General features: G+C 41.8%; 2 protein-coding genes across 5 annotated transcripts in view; both read left to right on the top strand.

The window, feature by feature from the left end:
- The window catches only part of tcf7l1b (transcription factor 7 like 1b), a 33,199-nt gene extending 19,925 nt beyond the window's left edge, over positions 1–13,274 (top strand). Inside the window, exons 5-12 of one of the 2 annotated variants that reach the window (XM_008282284.1) lie at positions 7,260–7,395; positions 7,990–8,092; positions 8,780–8,863; positions 10,859–11,002; positions 11,128–11,290; positions 11,371–11,478; positions 11,673–11,724; positions 12,332–13,274. In XM_008282284.1, the coding sequence (XP_008280506.1) occupies positions 7,260–7,395; positions 7,990–8,092; positions 8,780–8,863; positions 10,859–11,002; positions 11,128–11,290; positions 11,371–11,478; positions 11,673–11,724; positions 12,332–12,819 (1,278 nt within the window). In that variant the 3' untranslated portion in view covers positions 12,820–13,274. The remainder of the gene's footprint in view (positions 1–7,259; positions 7,396–7,989; positions 8,093–8,779; positions 8,864–10,858; positions 11,003–11,127; positions 11,291–11,370; positions 11,479–11,672; positions 11,725–12,331) is intronic. The other variant, XM_008282285.1, reaches the window with a different exon arrangement.
- Positions 13,275–19,702: 6,428 nt separating this feature from the next.
- Positions 19,703–22,318, top strand: part of tgoln2 (trans-golgi network protein 2) — a 6,460-nt gene continuing 3,844 nt past the window's right edge. The window contains exons 1-3 of one of the 3 annotated variants that reach the window (XM_008282282.1): positions 19,703–19,914; positions 21,830–22,249; positions 22,280–22,309. In XM_008282282.1, coding sequence (XP_008280504.1) covers positions 19,851–19,914; positions 21,830–22,249; positions 22,280–22,309 — 514 coding nt within the window. In that variant the 5' untranslated portion in view covers positions 19,703–19,850. Of the gene's footprint in view, positions 19,915–21,829 lie in introns of all 3 variants that reach the window. The other 2 variants (XM_008282280.1, XM_008282281.1) reach the window with 2 other exon arrangements.

The following is a 22,318-nucleotide window of genomic DNA, read 5'->3' as shown; positions in this document are numbered from 1 at the left end:
GGTTTATTAAACTTTTGCTTTTTTTATGACTTTATTATGCTGCACAAAATACATTTTTTAGTTCTTTCTACTTCTACTTCCTATCGTCATTTTGTTTTCATAGACATGCAGGACTTCATATTGCTGTTAAAAAAAAAACTGAGCCCACAGTGAGTAAAAATGTAACAGGGGCTAAAAAAAAAAAAAAGCTCAGAAACAGCTTAAGGAGGGTTAAGCACTAAAGGAGTTGGGACAAAATCTGGAGTCAGGATCCTTCGTGTTATTGATTATTCATGAACATTACAGATTACTGTACACTGTAGTCTGTTGTCTGCTAAATAAGAGCTTGTGTGAGAAAAGAGTAGCTTGGTTGAAGGGGGAAAAACATCTAAAAAACACGAGCACTGCAGTAAGATATCCCTGAATAACTGAACTGTGGTGCTCAGTGGGTTCATTAATGTGAACACCAGCAGAGTCCCACCATTATTTTGTGGCACTAATAGGATGTTTCCGTCAAGCTACAGTTTTACAGAACATTAACTCAATTATCAAACAAATCATGTAAACTTATTGGGGGAATTTGTTTACTGCGAACCATAGAAATGCTTTAATCAAACTATCACCATAATGCGGTTATTCACAATAATGAAGTTAAAGTGTGCATGCAAATCCCCGGGTTCCCATCGCTCCGCGTACAGCCTCCCACCGCAGCCCTAGCAGCGCCCGCAGGCCAGCTGCCGAACACTCTGTCCGTCTGTCTTCACCACAGTAACTCAGTCCCAGCCATAAATCTCTCAGGTTTGATCCTTCTTGCCGTTCAGGAACTTTCCCACACAGGTGTGAACTAGTCATCATGGAGTCTCACTCTGGTTAGACAATGCGGGGCCCCAGCAGACCTGTTTGGTTTGTGGCTTCACTGAGGGATGTGTGTTCGGGAATGAAAACACGAGATAACGCGGAGCCGAGAGCACCTATCTGGCATCTCACCTGGTGCGATTGTATCTATCTGGGCGTTTTCTGGTTCAGGAAGTCATTTTCAAATGGTGCGTGGAGCAGAAAGCCACTGTCACTACGCTTTGGTAATAAAGAGCCGTTGTGATTCTGCCCCTTGGCCTTACAAATCCTGACTAGACGCGCTCGCTTGAGTTTGCGGTTGATTCGCCGGATTCTATAATCACACTGATGCATACGACAAAGTCCTCATTGAACGCAGTCAATGGGAAATTGTGAAAGGGACTGAGTTTGCTCATGGGAATCCGGCGCTGATTTATGTCTCATTGGAAACCAATTAAAGATATTTTATTAGAATAAATGCTGACCTGTCAGTGACCCTGGTTGCTTTTCTCCGGGACACAGCAGCCACTGTGTGAAGTTTTATTGTTGTGAACTGATTTTCATTTTGGCCATTTAAGCCAATATGTAGCAGTAAGAAATGTATGGATTCACTATTGTATTGTGACAGAACGAAGAGAAAAGGTCCACAGAACGAGTGCGATAATGGTAAATGAATTAAAGGCAATTGTAGCGCAGTGGCTGAGGTTTAGTTCTGTGCTTGGGGTTGTTTCTGTTCTATCCTTCAGTGCTTGCTGCTATTTTATTTTATTTTTTTCCATTTGGCTCTCTGTTGGGCTGTTTGGCCTTCATCTTTTTCATGTCATTAAGTCAGAAAAGTCGATACAGGCAGGAACAATGTAGAAGAGTGAGAATGTGAGGGATCAAACTAATGTCTGTCAAAAATGTTTCCCAAAGATTGTCTGAATAATAAGTGTCCTTCACTCTTTTATACTTACATGTACATTATTGAAGTTTAGAATATGAGTTCATTTTAAATGTTATGAAATGATTTTGTATATGACCATAGATATTTATAATTACCTCCTGACTTACACCTATACGTGTTCTATACAGGCTCTGTACTGCCGTATTACTAATGCACAGGTACGACTTTCAAGTTTTAAAATAAGCAATGAGACATTCTGTTCATTTTGCTTTCTTTCATTCCACCTTAATGGCACGGCGCTAATGAATGGAAAGTCCAAGGCCAAATTTCTCAAGTAAAACTCTTAAATTGGCAGAAAAAGAATACAAGATATCATTATCATCTTAGAAGTACGCTTTTGTTCTCGAGCAGCGTAGAAGGTAGGAAGTTCACTCAAAGTGCAACAGCTATCATTATGTGAACTAAAAGAGGAAGTCGCTCCGCTATATCCAGTTTCCTGTGACCAGAAGGTCATTTGATGTGGGGTGGGAAGCTCTGACACTGGGTACGGAGTACCCTGGGCACGGAGGATAGAAACACCCCGCTGTGCCCTTACCCCCCACTCTGGGCCAAGTGCCCACATGCCCCTCTGGTGTGCTGCTACTGACAGGGAGCCAGGCTGATTATGTGCTCATTACTCCAGCCGAGGAGAGAGAAGGAGAGTGGGAGGGGAGCAGCAGGCTGGCTCCCCAGGCCTGCAGGCTCCCCAGGCCCCAACACTGCACTAATGAGAGCAGGGGGAGCGGATGGGCACACACAGGGGGCCAGGGATTACTGCCCAGGGCCAAGAGGAGCCAGGGAGAGAGACCTGAGGAGAGGCGCTGAGGAGACACCAGCAGGGACTCCTGAAGCAGACCTGTTCTCCTGCAGCCCTGCGTTTGACGTCGTCGTGTTTTTGTGCGGATGGAACCGGTGTGGTTCGGATTATCTGTCGAGACCTGCTCGTAGGCGCATTTATACCGTACATTTTGTATGCATGTCAACTATGTGTAATGTTGGTTTACTGATAAGGCTTCCGCAGTCTATTAGTGGAGAGGCCTGCTCAGTCAAGCTCTTCCGCAGATTAATAAATCACCCGCTGCACGAGTCGCCACATGTTGACGAACAATAATGTCTCGCATTCCTACCTGTTCCCGCGGAGATCGATGCAGTTATTGCCGCGGCTGCTTTGACATTTCCGCTAATTCGGGCAATGTGAAACAAGAAAAGAGGATGTAAAATAGATTGGCGGATAGGAAAAGTCCGAGGAAGGACTATCTTGTCACTGCGAAGATTGGGTCCATAAGGCCTATATGCTAATCGGAGCCTGCTTTGGCCTGAGATCCTCAATTATTCAACAGACAGGTTTGTTTAGCATTCAGCTGGTATTGCTTTTGGTAGTAGTGGTGGAGGTGGGTGAGAGGACTGGGAAGAAGGGATCAAGCTTTTATATGAACGTACCACACCCAGCCATGCATATACCCACACTTGTGTATATGTACGTGCACACGCCAGAACCCCCAAAACCCCCATATCAGCTCCTGTGTTCAGAGGGTTGCCTGGTCATGAATAATACATCAAAGGCGCTGCAGGGCCAGGTGATGCAGTATGGGGAACTTGTCAGCCCATCAGTAGTGACCGAGAGGAGAGGAGAGGAGAGGAGAGGTGGCAGTCGTCTCATGCTCATCCTCCACAATGTCGGGATTCACAGTCATTAACACGCTGCTGATAATGATGTCAAGGCTCCGTACTTCCCTCACTGAGGTCATTCAGTCGCTTGCGGTAATTCGTCCATCAGGCCCGTTCTCTGTGGCATTACGGACTACACTGACTTGTACTGTTATTCCGGATTAGAAGGAGGAGCGACTCTCTAATGAGGTAGAACTGACCAGAACGTCCACGGTGCACTCGGAGCTCAAATATGGGCTGATCTGCACTTGACAGGGGCACAAGAATCACACTCTTTGTTTCAATATTGTATTAGCTCCGAGAGTAATCAAGGCACCGAGGGACCCCGGTCCTGTCAGCGCATCATAAGTCACTTAGTCACCGAATTGTTTAAATGAATTGAAGTGGCGAGGTCTAGAACAGCATTCCGCAGATGCCTTTTGTCTCCCTGCGTGCGTCTGGAGCGATCTTCAACCCTCAGAGCTGTACGACATTTTTAAGCAGAGTTATTAAATGAAAAAGATTTTTTCTAAACATTTTTTTTTTTAATTTTCTCAAAGTGGTGCATATACTCGCTTTCAACCCATATTCTTTCAACAGACCTTTGACTGGGAGTCCGGTGAGATTTTTCTCGTTTTGCATTAGGCAGTGAACAACCGGGATCCATCATGAAATCAAAGGCTTTGGGAGGACTGAACTGAATACTGATCTAAGGCCTGCAGTCCTGCTGGGCCGCTGCAGAGACAAGATCCTCTTCAGAAATGCGATAAGGAACAAGTGCTTTGATTCCAGTCAAACTCTGTAGCCGAACACACTCGGATATTGCGGAGCGAGTTCGCCAGTTACACAAGCTGCTGTTTATTAGTGGCAGATTTAGCAGAAAACGTAACCGTATGTCTGTCAATTTACTAATATTTATCACCACGCTGGGTCCCACTGAGATTTGCCCGTGTTTGTGTCTATATATGCTTTGCTGATTTTGCTAGCTCTCTTAATTTATTTAGCGACCGCTGGGGATATTCGCTCCAGTAATCCGACGCCGCTCTGTGTTATATTATTCTAACCCAGAATATTACTGCCACTGACCTTTTCATAGGCGACGACCAGACGTAAAGCGCACGTTGTCTGTGATGAATGGCATAGTTTCGGAGCGGTTGATTTTAAAGACATATGACACGGTCAGTCCCCTCTCACGTCCGCTTCCTGTTGGCGTTGACAAACAAGGCTTGGATTTCTCAGCATGCCAGGCATTCTTTTCACCCTGTCTTTCCTGGAGTTTTGAAAGGCCTCTGAGCCTCCCACCCAGAATCGCCGAGCATAAAGACACACAAAGCTGTGGGGTTATTCAGTTTGTTCTAAGCTCTCTTCCCCATCGGCTGTTTGCCTAGTAATTCAATTCAGATGTGCAGGATCCAAAAACATGTTTGCTTGAATGAAATCCACCCCTCCACCCACATTGACCAAGGACTGTGCTTTTCTTAGCGCCGTTCCAAGTTGGACAGCCAAGCAAGGTACTGCCACCTCGGCCTTTTTAGCTTCAAACCCTCTTAAGAGACAGACATCTTTTCTCTGCTGGAGCTCAGCAACTTTCTGCTGTGTGTATGTGTGTGTTGTTTTTTTTAAACCTTCCAGTTACTATGTCAGATTGCTCGAAGACCAGTTCTGGATGTTGTTTTTTTTTACTTCCTAGCTGAGAGTTGTGCGCCACTGCAGGCCTGTTTGCAACAACTATGTGAAGAGCATGATTTCTGTCCGTCAGTGTAGATACCATCTGCTTTCCCTTCTATCACGTAGGTGTTGTTTATATTTAAAACACAGCTCGTGTTCCTGGCGGTTTTCTTATTACACTTTGCTTGTGGATCGTGAAACCAGACATACGATGCTGTCGTGGGCTACAGGAATATTACCTCCACGCGTAAACCAAGTCAAAGAAGGCATTGATGCATCGCTGGGTGGTTTTAAGTCGGGATCGAGCCATTAGTCTGGTGTTTCAATTTCACACACACACACAAAAAAAACACATTTTATGCTCTCCAGGGTCTGGAGAGCTTAATTATTTTGAATTAGTTTTTAAATTATGCTGATTTTGATTAATTTAATTAAAAATGTCACCATTCTAAGAGATGGAATTTGCTTGATGAAGTAGCCATCTTTATTCCTAACGGAGAAACTCTGGCAGGTAGGATACAGGTCAGAATAGTTTTGCATATGTGGAAGCTGCACACTGTTTTTTTTTTTTTTTTTTCCTCCTCCACATTTTGTCGTGCCGCTAAACCGAAAGGCAGCCCCGGAGTAGAAACTAGTGCCTTCAAACTTAGAAATATGTTTAGAGCACACGATTCATGTATTCCAGGATATGAATAATTAATAGGCGTCATTTCAAATTCTCACTGAACTGCTTCCCAAAATGTGTTGGCACCCAGGTCTAGAGGTCTCAAACAACCCGCACAATATAGGGAAAATTCAGGCATATTGTACATGAAGTAGAACAACAAAGCACAACTCAAATATACATGACATGAGGGACCTGGGATTTTAACCTAGTAAGTCAACATTATTTCTGCCATGAAGCTTTATCAAAGGCTTTTCTGTGCAGTGTGAAATTGTGTTTCATCGTTGGCATTGACCTTATGTGCTCTGAGTCTGGAGAAGCCGAAAAAGTCTTGAGCAAAGTGGTCTTAATATAGCCATGTTTAACACCAGTAAATATTTTTCTCACTCCATCTGGAATCAAAGCGTGCTTTAAACACGGGGAGAAACCAATTTGCTAAAGATTTAAAAGGAGGAAAAGGTTGGACCTTCCTTTGCAAAAAAAAAAAAAAGAAAAAAGAAAAAGTGGCAGAGGGGGGAGAAAAAAAAAAAAGCAAAGATTTGGAACAATTCTAAGCAGCGTGAAGCAAGAGAGTGTACAGAAGTCTCAATGCAAACCTTGTTCCCCAGCAGACCACGTTGGAGAGAGACAGAGGTTGAGAAGGGGGTGGGGAGGGATATTGAAGAAAGGTTAGCCTGGAGGAACAAGACTCCTTTCTCCCCTCCCACCCCTTGACCCTCCCATGTGACAAGTTGAGCCAACAAGTGCTCCATTCAGCCAGGCAGCCAGGGGAAATGACTGCTAGGCTGAGCGCTGCCTAATGAAAGTAGAGACGCTGGTTATTATTATTGTTGTCTTCATCGTCCTCCGTCGTAGCGCTGCTTTCTCAGAAGCGTTGTGGAAAACATAAAGAAACACACAAGAGGAAGCTTCATCTGTGGACTCGCTGTTCTTCGCCACTCATCTGAAGTTATGCAGAATTTTAAGTGGTTTTCCGACGTTAGAGCAAACTATAGTACGATGTGCGATCCACCCGTATCGATGACTGCTGTCAGACAGAGCGAGAGCTGATGTCGCTACATGTTTAAGGGTATTCAGTTTACCTAGGCTTGATTGTGTTTGTTTGTGGCTTGCTGGTGCGACTTTTGGACTCGGTGGCACCGTTGTTTTTCTTGTTGGGCTGAACAAACAGTTCTCTCCTCAACTAAACGACCGTAATGATCTTGGCATGCGGCTGCAAGGCTTTTTAGTGCTGCTTGGTGCCGGTCCAGATTGCATCACCGGGCCGGTCACACGCACAAACTGTGATGTTTACCATGGAGGGCATTCACAGATGATGGCCTATTTACTCCATGCCTTTAATGGCCAACAGTATCATGCACAACACAGTTAGGTTGCGACATGTTTTAGCTACAAGCTTAGTAGCTTATGAAACAAAGCTCAGACACAAATACAGCGAATGCAAAAAATATGTATCCAAGTAGAGAAAGGAAATAAAATGCTTCTGAATGAGTTTTTCTCACGTCTGACTTTGGAACACTCTTTCTCTTTTCTTTCCTACAGTCCAATAAAGTCCCAGTGGTACAGCATGCCCACCACGTGCACCCGCTGACACCCCTCATCACCTACAGCAATGACCACTTCTCCCCCGGCACGCCACCGTCACACCTCTCTCCAGAGATCCTCGACCCAAAGACAGGTATGACGGACGGATACTGATTCGCATCAGTCGAAGGGTTCTTCTTCTTCTTCTTCTTCTTCTTCGTAAAATTAGTCTGTAATCTTCAAAAGGTGGCGATAAAAGCTGCGGTTTTGTTTTGGTCTTACAGAGCTCCAAGGCTTCAGTCAGTTTACATTCATGTCAGTTCCAATGAAATCAAACAGCGACTGCATTGAAACATCCACATAAGCCAGAGTTCAGGCACTCCAAGGTGCCCAAATGCACAGGGTCATGATGTTTCAAAAGGAAACAATGTCTTTGACACCTTTTTGGAAAAAAAATAAAATAAAACTGCTTTGTTTGGATAGTATTTTGTAAGTTTCTATGGACATTTTTTTACCACCTTGAAAACCTGGCTGCTATTGAAATCACCAAACTTTAGAACTTTTTTCAGCTACCTTTCAAACTTAAAATCAAGAATTTAATTTGGGATAAAGAATTGAGAGCGTAGTTACGATGGTAGCAAATACTTACAGAGTTGTCAAATATCATTTTAAATAATTCCTCAATGATAATTTCCCATAGGCAGGTTCGTGCTGCGTTTTAAAGCATTTCTTTTCTCTTCTTCTGCAGGTATTCCTCGGACACCTCACCCATCAGAACTTTCTCCATACTACCCCCTGTCTCCTGGGGCCGTCGGGTCGATCGCGCACCCTCTGAGCTGGCTCATGCCACAGTAAGTTAAGAAGAAGAAGCTTTTTTGTCATCGTACAAGAAATACAAAGAAATTTCGTTTGGCATCTTTGCAGCAGCTAACATGCTCACACACAAAAAAAGTTGCTTTTATTGTGAGCTGTCCATTCAGGCAGATGTGTTTTGTTTAAAGTGTACAAACTTAATATCAGAAACTATACTCAATATTAATGACAAACATCTCAAATCACTTTCTTTGGATCTTGTGCAGCATGTTCACTGTTGCATATTTTCCTGCTCCAGTTATAACCGTGGCTTAGTGAACGTCTTCAGACGGCTACTTGCAGGCAGATAAAATTCCAAGAAGCACAATCATGTTTTTTTAAAGTTCAGGTCATGCATGAAGACAAGCATTAAAATGCCATCACTTTTGTAGTTTTTGTTGAAAGCAATGTCCCCGAGTTTTGTGCTGCACAGTTTAAGTGCAGGTGCACCATATCACAACAATGATAAATTAAAACATTTCAGTTTACCAGGAGGAATTTATGAACATTTATGGGTTTTGCTACGGGTCTTGTAATCAATTGCAACGGTGCTGTTCCACAAGCAGGGGATTTGAGTTGATGAGTGGAGGATTAGTGCTGGTGGGTTAGCTGTCAGCTGTGTTTGATCCACCTCACACTGGAGCTTTTGCTCACTCCGTCTCCCTCCGTCTCCCTCTGTCTCCCAGGCAGGGCCAGCACATGTACTCCATCCCTCCGGGGGGATTCCGTCACCCGTATCCAGCGCTAGCAATGAATGCATCCATGTCCAGGTGAGTGGATCATGTTCAGCAACACCCCCATCCTCCCAAAGGGGGACATCTAATATCTGCTGCTTCTATGACATGCTGTAATCACATTTCCCCTGCTTTCTTTGCCTGTCTATTTACACTGTAACAAAATAAACGCCTGGTGTGCAGTTTTAAACCTCCGTTGGACATATCTTTAAATCAGTCGAGTTTGTGCTATTTTGAATGGAGGTTGCTTGATATTTTTCAAACCACAAATTTTTTAGATGTAATGTAGAATTAAATAACCTACTTCCACTTGGACAGAACATTGCCAGATATCGGACAGGAAGAGCGGTTTCAGGACTACAAAGGGATGTGAGGTCTAAGTCTATCAGAGACAGGTTCGGCTTGTTAAACAGAGTGAACGCATTATTGGCATTCAGCACTCCTCTGCTGTCTTTTCTCTCAGAGCTAAACTTCTGTGGTCAAGTCGGTGTTCTGAGCCGCTCTACAACACGCACACGCGCACACGGACACGCGCGCACACACACACGTACCGCCAAGATGAAAGGGCTGAGAATCGATTAGGACAAATCAAAGCTCATCTGAACCTACACGTCCCATCAGACTAAACTCTCTGACCCTCTGTCAAAATTGGAAAGATTTGTAGCGAGCCTTCCGGTGTTAGTATGAGATGAAATATTCAGAAGGGTCTCTGTGATCAATAGCATGTGTAGCTCCATCCTGAGATGAACTCACAACAATCAGAACCTACCTCACGGAAGTTTTCACACTATTTAATCCATCGCGTTTATTGCATGCCAAACATTGCACGAATCCACGCAATTTCAAATGTTGTATAGATTTTCAATGAGCTGTCTTGCACATTGAAAAACCTGCACAAAAAAAGAAGCTGCTGTTGAATGAAGCTCATAACATATTTTCAACATATTGTGTATATTGATAAGATATAACTGAGAAGGTCAACAAGAGGTTAAGAATAAACTTGCATGGCAACAATATGGATTAATGCTAATGGGAGCATATATTTTTCTCAAAACATAGCGCTTGACTGCATGCCATCACTTGGAGCAGCCTTGAGTTATTCATTGGGGGGAAAGTAGGATGTTTACAAAGATAAGTTGGTGTAGGTCTATTATCGCCAAGGGAATGATATGGAACCTCCTTGTTTATACGGTATAAATTATTAAGTGTATTAAAGGGGGAAAAAAAGGGAAATAAAACATGAGTTGAGAATTTGCTCTCCAGTAGAGATATTTTATTAAACTTATGTATTTACACACATTTTTTCCTTTAGGTATGAATTTATATTAATAGCGAATGTTGGATGAGGAGTCAAAATGAGATTTTAACTAAGTCTCTGTGCAGATTTGTAACCATATTGTTGTTAGGGGTGATTAGAGAAGCCTCCGTATGTAGGTTAATGTTGGGTTGGTCCACACTGAGTGTATCATAAAGCAAAGAATATATTATATTCTGCATGTGTTTCTCATGATAGTCTGTGTATAACATGTTAAAGCACTTAAAATAGAGGAATTTTCCAATCCAACATTAACTAGAGCGTGTGTGCGATACCGGGGCATGCAGCTTAATTTCCCCCTTTGTCCACTACAATGCTCCTTTGTATTAACAATTGGAAATTGAGAGAGACACTTTGCTAAAGGTGTTCTGTGTGGACGGCTGTCAGAACGCTCTCCATGGTCTGGAACGTGGTAAGGAAAGAGGTTTCAGGTGTCACGGCCATGCTGTCGCCATGGTAACAACACACTCCACTTTTCTCCAGCCATTGGCGAATAAAGGGGCTTTTGAAAAAGTCTTTATTTGAACAAAAAAAGCAAGCATGTTACTCATTGTGCGTCTGAATTTAGTCTAGACAGAGGCAGTAGGCACCGCGAGTTTCACCCGGAGGGTAAGGCAGGGCTGTTGCTCGCCAAGTTTAGCCGAACCTTTTCTCGTCAAGTTGACAGAGGCTCACTGTTAAAACCCGACTCTTAAAATGTCGCCTTCCTTCCCCAGCTTGGTGTCCAGCCGTTTCTCCCCTCACATGGTGACTCCACCTCCACACAGCCTCCACCAGACCGGCATTCCCCATCCTGCCATCGTCTCCCCGGCCATCAAGCAGGAGCCCAGTGGTGACAACATCAGCCCTTCCATGCACGCGTAAGGACGGCCGAAATACTCCTCAAAATCTTGTCGTAATAATTCATCTGGCGCGCTAAAAATTTACCGGTACTTCTCCACCGTTCACACCTTATTAACGACATCTTTTCAATGTTTCGGATTAGCAGGAAGTCTCCCGTTCCTCCCAAGAAAGAAGAGGACAAGAAGCCTCATATCAAGAAGCCTCTGAATGCTTTCATGCTGTATATGAAGGAGATGAGAGCCAAAGTGGTGGCGGAGTGCACTCTGAAGGAGAGCGCTGCCATCAACCAGATCCTCGGAAGACGGGTGAGCGGCACTAACACAAACAGTGAGTTTATAATTACATACTGCATGTGTTTAACACGTCTTTGATATTTTTTTCGCAGTGGCATTCCCTGTCAAGAGAGGAACAAGCCAAATACTACGAGCTGGCCAGAAAAGAGAGGCAACTCCACTCCCAGCTGTATCCAGGGTGGTCAGCCCGCGATAACTATGTGAGTAGCACACGTCAGTCACATCAGCGAGCAGAGGAACAACAGCTTATTTCCCATTAAGTTTAGTCAGATATGACTGTATCGATTAATTATAGTAACTGCACTTTTGATCTCATGAAGTGAAACCGTTGAGGTGGTTTACTTTCACTACGAAAAAAAAAACAGTTTTTAACAGCGTTGTTTGATCTGTGCAGGGAAAACGGAAAAAGAGGAAGAGAGAGAATAAACCAGACTCAAAACCAGAAGGTAAGGGGCCTTTTCTTCATGTTATTTGCTCTTCTGTTTTCACAATCGAGAAGAAGGAATAACTGTAGAAACTAACCTCAAGAGCTTTGTTTTTCTCACAGACCTCAAGTGTAACCTGAAACTGTGGCTTTATTCTGTTATTTTTCTTTTTAATGTGAATTCTGTCCCTGCATTAGCACTTACTAACTTCTCTCCCTGCTTCTATGCTTTGACAAGCAGCTTATGAGGTTCAGTGCTAATAGTGGCAGGTATGTCTGCCGTTGTGCAACCGAGTGACCACTGCAACTCGCCCAAAAAAAAGAGCTTTCCACTCTTCAGTGCACATTTTAATGTTCATTCTGTGTCATGTTCCTTTTTTTTTTTTTAACCATACACGCATAACATCTGGATGTGCTGTGAACATCCTGTTTCGCTCTTCTTGTTGTAACGTGTTTTCAAGTTGATTTGAAAAAAAATGTCACGTTTCAGAAGTTTCACATCACATTCGTTGTTTAAATAATCACTCATTCACTTCTGTCAGCCGCAGCATTGAGGGACATGAACCAGATTTGAATCCAGCAGCTGATCCATAATTCAGCTTCTTCGCTTCTCCTTTTGTTTCCCCCAGACTTCTCGATAAGAAGTAAGAAGCAGTGCGTGCAGTACCTGCCCTCGGAGAAGATGTGCGACAGCCCCGCGTCGTCTCACGGAAGCATGCTGGACTCGCCGGCCACTCCCTCGGCGGCCCTGGCCTCCCCCGCCGCCCCCGCCGCCACTCACTCAGAGCAGGCCCAGCCGCTATCGCTCACCACCAAACCGGAGGGACGCATGCACCACCACTTCTCCCTACCTGGGAAGGCTTCCGGATCCACATCCTCCTCTTCCTCCTCCTCCTCTTCCTCCTCCTCCTCCTCCTCCCAACCCAGCATCGCCATCCCCATTGGTACTTCAGGTAGCCAGTCGAACGCACCCATCCTCACCCGGCCAATCCCTTTCACCTCTCTGCACCCCTCCATGCTCTCCCCTCCCTCCCCCTTCCATCAGGCAGCCCTTCATTCCCATCATGCCCTGTTCCAGTCGCAGCCCCTCTCCTTGGTTACCAAACCGACTGAATGAATCCGGCTAAGGCGAACCCCCCCCCTCCTCCCCATTTATTGTGCTGTATATTGCTTTTCTTTTAAAATAGGTATTAGAACAACTTTTTTTTTCTAAATAATAAAAAAAGGAAGAAATATTATTGGTCAATATTTGACTGTCTCCTTTTCTACATCTCTCAATGAAAACAAAATGTATTTTTTGTAAAGTTTACTGCAGAACTGGTTTCTTTTTTTGATGCATTTATCCAATGAACCTCTTGTATAAAAGAACCAATGTACATAAAGTTTCTTTATAAAAACAAAAAGAAACAAAAACACATTTTCTTGTTAGCCAAAACCTGATTAATGTTAGTATGAAGTTTAAGTCCTAGTACTGGCCAATAATTGCAGCCCCTTCCCTTCCCCCTTTTCAATTCACGAGTGTGTGCCCCTTCTTTGACATGTTAAATAAACATTTGAAACTGTTTCTTAAAAGAAATGTCTCAGTCTGTCTGTTCACATTCGATCAGCCCACGTTTCTGACGTTTAATAAGGAGAAATTTATTTAACAAGGTAATGTGGTTAGGAATAATATTCTCATAATAGCGACCACAGTGCATAACAAATTCATATTAGCCTTTTGTAGGTGTTGCGAATGTAGATTAACGAGCAGTATAATTTCATTACAGCTAAAACAAGCCCTCACACCTGATATTTTCTATGCTTGCATCCTGCTTCAGTTTCATGTCTGTACCGTCTTCATAAAAACCTTGCTGATGGTGTCAAGGACTTAAATGTTTAATAAAGCAGAATTAGGCTAACCACACTGGAAAAGGAGTGCCTGAGACAGGGTAGCAAAAAAAAAATTCCGGGCCCAAAATAAATTTCAAAAAAAGTAATAGACATCTGCTCCATCTTGGAGTGTATAGCATCCCACAACAATGACAAAAAAAAAAAAGCAGGTCAGCCCCATCCCAGCGCACCGAACCCTGCTCGGGTTCCCTGTTCCTTTTGCACTTTTACTGCATCTTTATTCACCGTTTGGCACACTGCTTAGGCTTTAATTAACTCAGAGGTAATGGGATGGAGCCCTAGGGACCTCATTAGGCATTTCAATTAGTGAAAAATACACAAGGTAGGTTACAGTTTTTGGTGGCTGTGGAGACGAGGAGTAGTGCCAGGGATGGACCAGTTATGTTGGAGCGGAGGGGGACTAGCGGCCTGGACGAACCCACTGATAAGCCCCCCACCTACTGGTTTGGAGACTTAACCAAGATCTTACCTACAGGGAGATGTACAGAGCTGGCAAATGTTACTTTTCGTTATTCAGTATACATATATTATAAATTCGAACATATACAGTAGAAGCTGTTTGAATAGTAGTGTCAGAGAGCTATGTATGACTTAGACGGAACTGAGGCAAAGCTATTATTTATCATCCATTTGCTGCTAATTGTGACAGAATCAGAGGTCAGTGTGACAAAATTACCTCTAATTCAGACAAAATCCTCAAACTGCAGACAGGTGGACCGTTTCCTCAGAGGCACCGAACTGTCAGGTCTTCCCCCGCTTCTGTTTTAAGCAATCATTAGCCATAATAAGTCTTTGCTTGTTTGCCGTTCTATCTTACATCATTCCAGGCACAAACCACCGCCGTCTCTGGTGCCACGGCTGCCTGCTCGGAGCCACTTCACCGATCCATCAGTGAAATTACAGGTAATGAGTTGTCAAAACAGCCAGCAAATCTGTCTCCTCAAGGCCGTACATCCAGTGCAGTGTTCGATCCTCCGAAGACAATACCCTTATTATGAAACTGAGTCCCCCAGTGAATCCCTTCAAATGCATTTCCATACCTGCGCCTGCTCAGGTTTTTTTTTTATCTTGTAATAGTTTTACTAAAGTGAAGAGAATCCGAGGAAAGCTGGCAAAACACGAGCGTTTCAGCCAACTTTCTTTGTTCAAGTAAAATATCTGTTTATGACTGAATAAAAGCTACGTGATGTTAAAGTTCCCATCCTCCACTCAAAAAGGTAATATGCCGCTGTTTAGCTCTAATAACGTATCTGGATGCTGCTCCGCTCAACATCTGCCATGTAAGCACGAGGTCAGATTTAATACATGTTAATTTTTGCTCATTAAATTCTTCCAATCTCTTGCCAAGGTTCTTTTTCGGGCCTTCCTTTGATCTTGAATTTATTCCAGGTTAACCATTTGATAGTTCACATGCGTAATATTGCTCCTAGATCTGTTATTTGAGAAGTCACTTCAATCACAAGAAATAAAAAAAATCTGCATCATTAAATCCAAATCCACGTAATAAACATTGGCACAGACGAGTTTATGCCATTGTGCTAAGATTAACAACCACGTAATCAGAAAAAGATTGATCCCATATCTGCCGTTGACTCTGTGACCTTATATTCCCAGTAATAACAGGATGCCGCGCCTGCGTCAGATGCGGTCTCCCAAAGTGTTATTAATTGATTGTTTCTGTAACATTCACCGAGCTTAGCAAAGACTCAGCTGGTGCCTTTGTGGAGGCAGGTATGGCTGGCTGTGAGCTTAAGAACCTCCTTAATGTATTATTCATACCCATTTGACCTTAAAGATGGAAATGCAAATGGGTGTCAAGAATGAGAGGGATCATCGGACTTTTCAAATGTCAAATAGCCTGGCACAATTAAGACATATTCATTACAAGAACCCACAGGTCTCCCACATCCAGCTGGGATGTAAAACACCTCCAATTAACATTTAGATCATTATCTCGTCTCTAAAGCCGCAGCACACCTTCAATTGTGATGTCTGTGATGCTGTGAGTGTAATCATAGTGAAAAGACTGTGAGGTTTAGGGACTTTACTTAATGGTGTTGGGAGAATACGCTTTCATAGCTTTCTGGGTTGTTATGGGATAATTGATATAGTTATTTTTGGATCCCCTTACAATAACACAGAAAGTAATCTGGTGCTTTTGTCATTTGAAAAAAAAAAGAAGAAGATTGCATTGTATATCAATACTGCCATCTGCTGATAAGGTCAAATACTGACACAAGCCTCATGTGAAGTAAATATTCTCATCATGTCAGCACTTCACCTGTAGGTGGCAGTAGTCACACAAGTGTTACTTTCTCCTCTCCCCTTAAGAAAAATAAATAACTCATAAGCTAAATAAATGTAGCTTTTAATTCTTCATTAAAACAGCTTGGGGTCAGTTGAGCCTAATGGGAGTGTTGGAACAATCGGAGGATGTCGGCCTCCCATACAGGAGGGTCTGCGTCTGAATCTGGCCCAAATGTTTACATCCCCCTTTGTTTCTACATGTGCCATTCAAATGAAACTAAATAATGCAGACATGAAAGCCAGGTCCTCTCCATACCAAGATTTAGACGCACAAATTGCTCAAGTCTGCTGCAGATATTCCTCGTTTTACTCATACTGGAGGTTCCTTAAAAACTTACATGCAGCTACATGCGCAAGCATATGTGAAGGAAATGACAAATACTGAAAAACGGGAAGAAGACGCTTTACATCTTCACTGTTTTAACGACTATTTACAGCATAACATGAGTAACAATATGCTGGTTTAAATAGCTTCAGGGATTGGCCCCAGGGAAAGAAAAGTCAAACTTTAAGGGTAACTCTTGACTGTCTAGCCATTAGGAATTACAAACCAGTGGGCAATACTTTCCAAATGGGTCTCCTCATCCTCTTGAGTTGGTCATTATCACAATTACTCCTGTCAGTTCCACATTCGAGCCTCAAAACCAAAGGTGACAGGGCTTTTTACTGCACCCAGGCTATGGAACAGTTTCCCATTTCACATTAAATCCTGTCCCACCGCTGAGAATTTCAAATCAAAATTAAAGTCTCATCTTTTTTTTTCCCCTTCACTTTTAGTTCTTCCTGAAGTCATGTCCACCCCTAGTTTCTTTTCATCCTGCTGTTTTGTATTGATCAGTTGTCTGATTTTACTCCGTTTTCTCTTCGACTCTTTTGCTTTTATAGTTTGGCTACGTTAACTATTCTGTTCATACAGTTGTTTTTACAAGTGTATAAATTCATGATTTGTGTGATTCTAGTCGCCTCATTAGTGCATTTATACAGAGTGTTTTATGGTATTAGCTTTGTGCCCTCTCTCTCCCATAGTTTGTCCTCTCTCACCCTGCACTTCCCTGCAGGTAGCCGGTCAGGTACTTGATCTGCAGCTACCGGTTTTACCACCCTGTCCAGTGCTGATGTAATCGTGTTAACTGTTGGTTTGTCACTGCTTTCCTTTGTTCTCTCCCCTTTACCCTCACCCGAACCGGTCAAGGCAGATGACTGTCCTTCCTGATCCTGGTTCTGCTGCAGGTGTCTTTCTGATAAAAGGGAGTTGTTACTCCCCACTGGAACAAATAGGCTCTGTCGTAGGGATGCTTTGGATTCTTTGAAGTTTTCCTTGCAGCGCTGCAGGGTCTCAGTCTTCAGTTTTAAACACAGCAGGGATTCTGTTAGACCTATTTCAACCTCAGCTTATAAGCTATTCAGATTAATTTGTGTTAAATGTAAAATTGTAACATCTTAACCTTAATGTTTAAACTTTTTAGGTGCACTTGCAATCTGAAAAAAGAGAATTGTTGGACCAGCTTAAATCAGTTGCTTCAATTGGCAACACGCAACTGAATTTATCCAGATTAAGCTAACTAATTATGCCACCGGTTTAGGTTAGAAGTACTTCAATCATTTTGTTCAGTTTACATTGCTGCAAGTTTATTATATTAAAAAAAAAAGTCAACCTGAAATTTTCAGTTTTTACAACTCAACTAAATGTAAAATGCAAAACATGTTTTTTTTCATTAGATTTACCTTTTGTTTACTCTGTAATCCTACTCAAAGAAAATTTTATGAAAAATCGATGTCATCGCGCTCAACAAGTAGTAATTTATGTGAAATGAGGTTTCAAAGAACAAAATGTAATTTCAAGTTGGTAGAATTCATAAAAGCATATTACCACCATTAAAGCAGAAAGATAAATCATGTCCATTTGAAACTGTACTTTACTTCAAATACAGCTCAGAAACATTCTTTACAGTGTTCTGGAAATCAGTGTTGCTCAATGGCTGTGGTTTTAAATGTGCTCTGTAGATGACAGTGGCTTCCTTTGACTTGCCATACTTGTTCCTGTTTAAAGGTCAATCATGGACCTTTTGCACTCTTTGACACCCCTGATGGTGGGACTGACTCTTAACCCAGTGAAACAACATCACCATAGCAACACTTCAACTGTTTCATCTTGTGTGGGGAAGTAATCAGTCATATCTCGTCGGAACGTTTAAGCAATCAACATATAGCAAATACATCTATAATAAGCACTTTTTGAAAACAACATGCTTTGCTATAAAACAAACGTCAAATTAGACAAAATCCTGAAAACAAATTCAGAAAAATACAAAAAGATAAAATGGTTGATTCAAGTGTAAAAAGAAAAAAAAAGTATAGCCATTGAATCAAAGTGGCCTCCAGTAAAGAGGGTTGTTACAGGTTATGAGAATGACTGCAAATGTTGGGATCAAGACCTCGTGGCATCATTTACGGTGTGATTTTACATGCAAAAATGATTTGAAATACCATGTTAGCTAGCTATAATGCACAATAGGGCTGAGAACCTGCAGTGTTATTTATTATTAATCAAGTAGATGATGTGTACAGATGTACACTGAACAGAAATATAAATGCAACGCTTTTGTTTTTGCTCCCATTTTTCATGAACCGAACTCAAAGATCTGAGACTTTTTCTATGTACACAAAAGGCCTATTTCTTTCAAATATGGTTCACAAATAAGTCTAAATCTGTGTTAGAGAGGACTTCTTCTCTGCTGAGATAATCCATCCACCTCGCAGGTGTGCCTTAGGCTGGCCACAATACAAGGTCACTCTAAAATGTGCAGTTTTGTCACATAGCACAATGTCACAAATGTCGCAAGTTTTGAGGGAGCGTGCAGTCGGCATGCTGACTGCAGGAATGTCCACCGGAGCTGTTGCCCGTGAACTGAATGTTCATTTCTCTACCTGCCGTGCAATAATCATGTTGTCTAATCAGCATCTTGACATGCCACACCTGTGAGGTGGATGGATTATCTCGGCAAAGGAGAAGTGCGCAGATTTAGACAAATTTGTGAGAGAAATAGGCCTTTTGTGTTAAATAGAAAAAGTCTCATGTCTTTGAGTTTAGCTCGTGAAGAATGGGAGCAAAAACAAACTTGTTGCGTTTATATTTTTGCACAGTGTACGTTAAAGCAAGTCATTAGCTTCACAGGTTGTTCTGGTAAATACACATCCACATGTAGTCGTCCTCAAATTGTTTCATACCCTCCCATTAAAGAAGCAAAGAAACAGCTGTCACTACAATAAGCTGAAATTGACAAACGTAACAATAAATAAAAACTTTATGAAAATCATGACATTGCTTTTGAATTTTGGTTCAACAGAAATATTTAAAAAACAAAAAACAAACAAGCATGATAGGACCCATCAACTAATATTTTGTTGAACAACCCTTTGAGGCAATCACTGCAATCAAGTGTTTTCTGTAACTCTCAGTCAGACTGTCAACAGGTATTTTGATTTTGGCCCACTGCTCATCAGCAAAGTGCTCTAATTTGTCTTTTTTTTTTTTTTTTTTAATTATTAACTTCAGCCACAATTCAAAACCAATGTCTTATTTCACTGAATTATAATTTATTAAATTTTTATTTATTATTACTTTTTTTAGTTTCAAGTTAATTGAGTGACTATTGTGAATTTTGCCTTTTCTTTAATGGAAGGGTATGAACACACTTGAGGACGACTGTGTAAATATCGCCTGGCTGTAATGTAAAGTGTCCGCCTGCAGGGGGCAGCACTCACCGCCGTCCGTGTTTACATACGCAGAAGAAGAACTGGCCACTTTGTACACGGAAGCAGGAACAGGATTTATCAGAGCCCTGCGGTCTGTCGAGCTGTATTTGTCAACGCGGATTGTCTCTGAGAGCATCGGGGCACGGATTAAATTAGACAGATTTGGTTTCTCTTTCGCTGCCGTGTGTGGAAACAATGGACGTGTCTCGGGCCGCCGTGCTGCTGCTCACACTGAGTCTGTGCTGCTGCCTGCTCACAGGTGAGTCTAGTTGTTTTGTTTGGTTTGGATGGTTGTTTATTTGTTTTACAGATATGTGGTTAGCTAGTATAGGAAGTCACTGAGCGTGATATTGCACACTCACACTTGTGTTTAGTGGGAAAGGAGAAGCAAAGCAACGGACTTCGATCTGAGTGGAAATCAAATCATTTGACCTGGTTATGATTTACTGAATTTTATTATTGATAAAATCAATTTTCTGGCTGTTTAAACAACACAGAAAGTAGCATTTCACTGCATATTTTGTGTATCAGGTTGGTGACTGTATAGAAGTGAAGTAAAGAAATAAATTTGACTTTTTCTTTTGCTACTTTTTGTTTGTGACAATTTGGGAAAACACATATTTTGATACGAAGATGCACAAAATAAGCAAATTATAAAATAAAAAAAGCCTTAGTTGATTCTGTGCCCTCCCCACGTTAGCTGTTTGTGATAAAAATCAATATTTAATGTGACAAAATAACCTTTCTTTTAGATAAAAAGGCAACACTTTAGATTACAAGCATTTATTTTTTTGAAATCCAAATTTACAGGACAAGTTTGTAACTAACACAGTGCATACCAATACATACCTGTCACATGTATAGGGACAGAATACCTTAAGAAAAAAGAGGAATAGTAAAAGACATACTGCTTCTTTTGAAAGTGTAATCATTAAATCTGTCAAGGGAACATGTGTGATTTTACTCTCCTGAGACCAGTGACAGGCCTCATGATGTTCACTTCACCAGCAAACTACGGTGGATGCTTATTTATGATCTCTTAGCTCACATAACTGAGTCTGTAATTTGTGCGCAAAATTCTCCAAACCTGCAATACCGGTGCATCTGCAAATCACCTCATGTGACACTCACACAATAAATTAAAAGCAACAACAGTAGTATAGTTTTGTAATGAGTCAAGTGTAAATAATCTGCTTTGTAGTCGTGTTTGTCCGACCATTCAACAAGCGTATAATTTTTCAGTACTATAAAGTGGTTTACTGTTGTTCACTAAAGCTGACAGGCATATGTTGATATGTAAAGAACTTGTGCACTGTCCTACACAATTAATTAGATTTAATTTCACTTTAAGTTGCAGACTGTCATCTAAAGCATTAACCTACTATTTTTAAATGTGACATTACCGAGTCCCACTCATACGCGGTGTGTCCCACAGACATTTGGGGCCTCGGCCTTGATGAGTAGAGTATGCCACATGGGTAGACACACTGACATACTCTGTGCCCACAGATACTCTTTTACAATCTACTACAGTCCCGTACAACAGCTCTGCCATGACTCCTATTACATTAACAGAACTGATCAGTTTTGCTTACTTTGTTGACATCGATGAGAAGGCAGGATGGTACAGCTGGATTGCATTACATTACACAGGAAGACCTCATCATTTAAATGTAATTAAAAAATCAAAATGCTGGGAAACAATGAATGTTTAGTAACTTAGGCTTACAATATAAGTGGTACCGCTCTTCTTTGGTATGAAGTGTCGTACCGAAAATAGAAGGAAAAACACAAAACGGAAATGACAATTGGTTTTATCAGTTGTGGTTCATCCTGTGTATCAGATTAGTTTTCCAGTGTGGGCAGGCTACCTTCTCTGCCTTCATGTTATAGCCCATTATTATGCGTGTTACATCGTATAATCTAATCATCTTAGCAAATAATCTGAGTTGATTTAATCATATGGGGGAAGCTGAGGAAGAAGACAGAAAATGTTAACGACACAAGTAGACGTAGAAACTAATGTTCAAAAATTTGCAATGGAAGAAGAAAAGTAATAGTAATGAGGACAAACAAGCAGGTGTGTTTAGTGTAAGTCACCAGTACAGAATTTATAGGATTATGACATTAAATGGCATTTTATTCTCTATTCTTTTTTTTTTTTTTTTTCACAGGGTCTCCAGTGAAAAAAAGAAGAGATGAGGTTGGAAATGTTGATGAAGCAAAGAGCCAAAACTTGGATAGCAGTAAGAAAGGACTGACAAAAAGTCAGGCAGGGGATGGAAATCAAAAGCCAGCAAACACTGAGGATCAAGTGCAGGGGTCTGATTTGCAGAAAAATCCGCCAGGTAAAGAGAACAAAGCGGGGAATGAAGCGACAGGGGACCAAACTGCTGATCAGAACCCTGCAAACAACGCAGAAACGGACAAAGGAAAGGATAAGGATGTAAAGCCAGACGAGAAGAAGGGGCCGGAAGAACAACACACCAGCATAGATGACAGTAACAAACAGAAACCTGAAGGGGAAAGCACAGGGGTAAAAGATACTAACAATAAAGAAAATAGAAAAGGAAAGGGTAATAATAAAGATCCACATGCAGAAGAAAAAGTTGGTGAAGACAAACATGCAGAAGAAAAAGTTGGTGAAGACAAACATGCAGAAG

This window comes from Stegastes partitus, unplaced genomic scaffold, assembly GCF_000690725.1.
Source record: "Stegastes partitus isolate 25-593 unplaced genomic scaffold, Stegastes_partitus-1.0.2 Scaffold266, whole genome shotgun sequence".
Lineage (NCBI taxonomy): Eukaryota > Metazoa > Chordata > Actinopteri > Pomacentridae > Stegastes > Stegastes partitus.
This window is presented reverse-complemented; position numbering and strand designations above follow the sequence as displayed.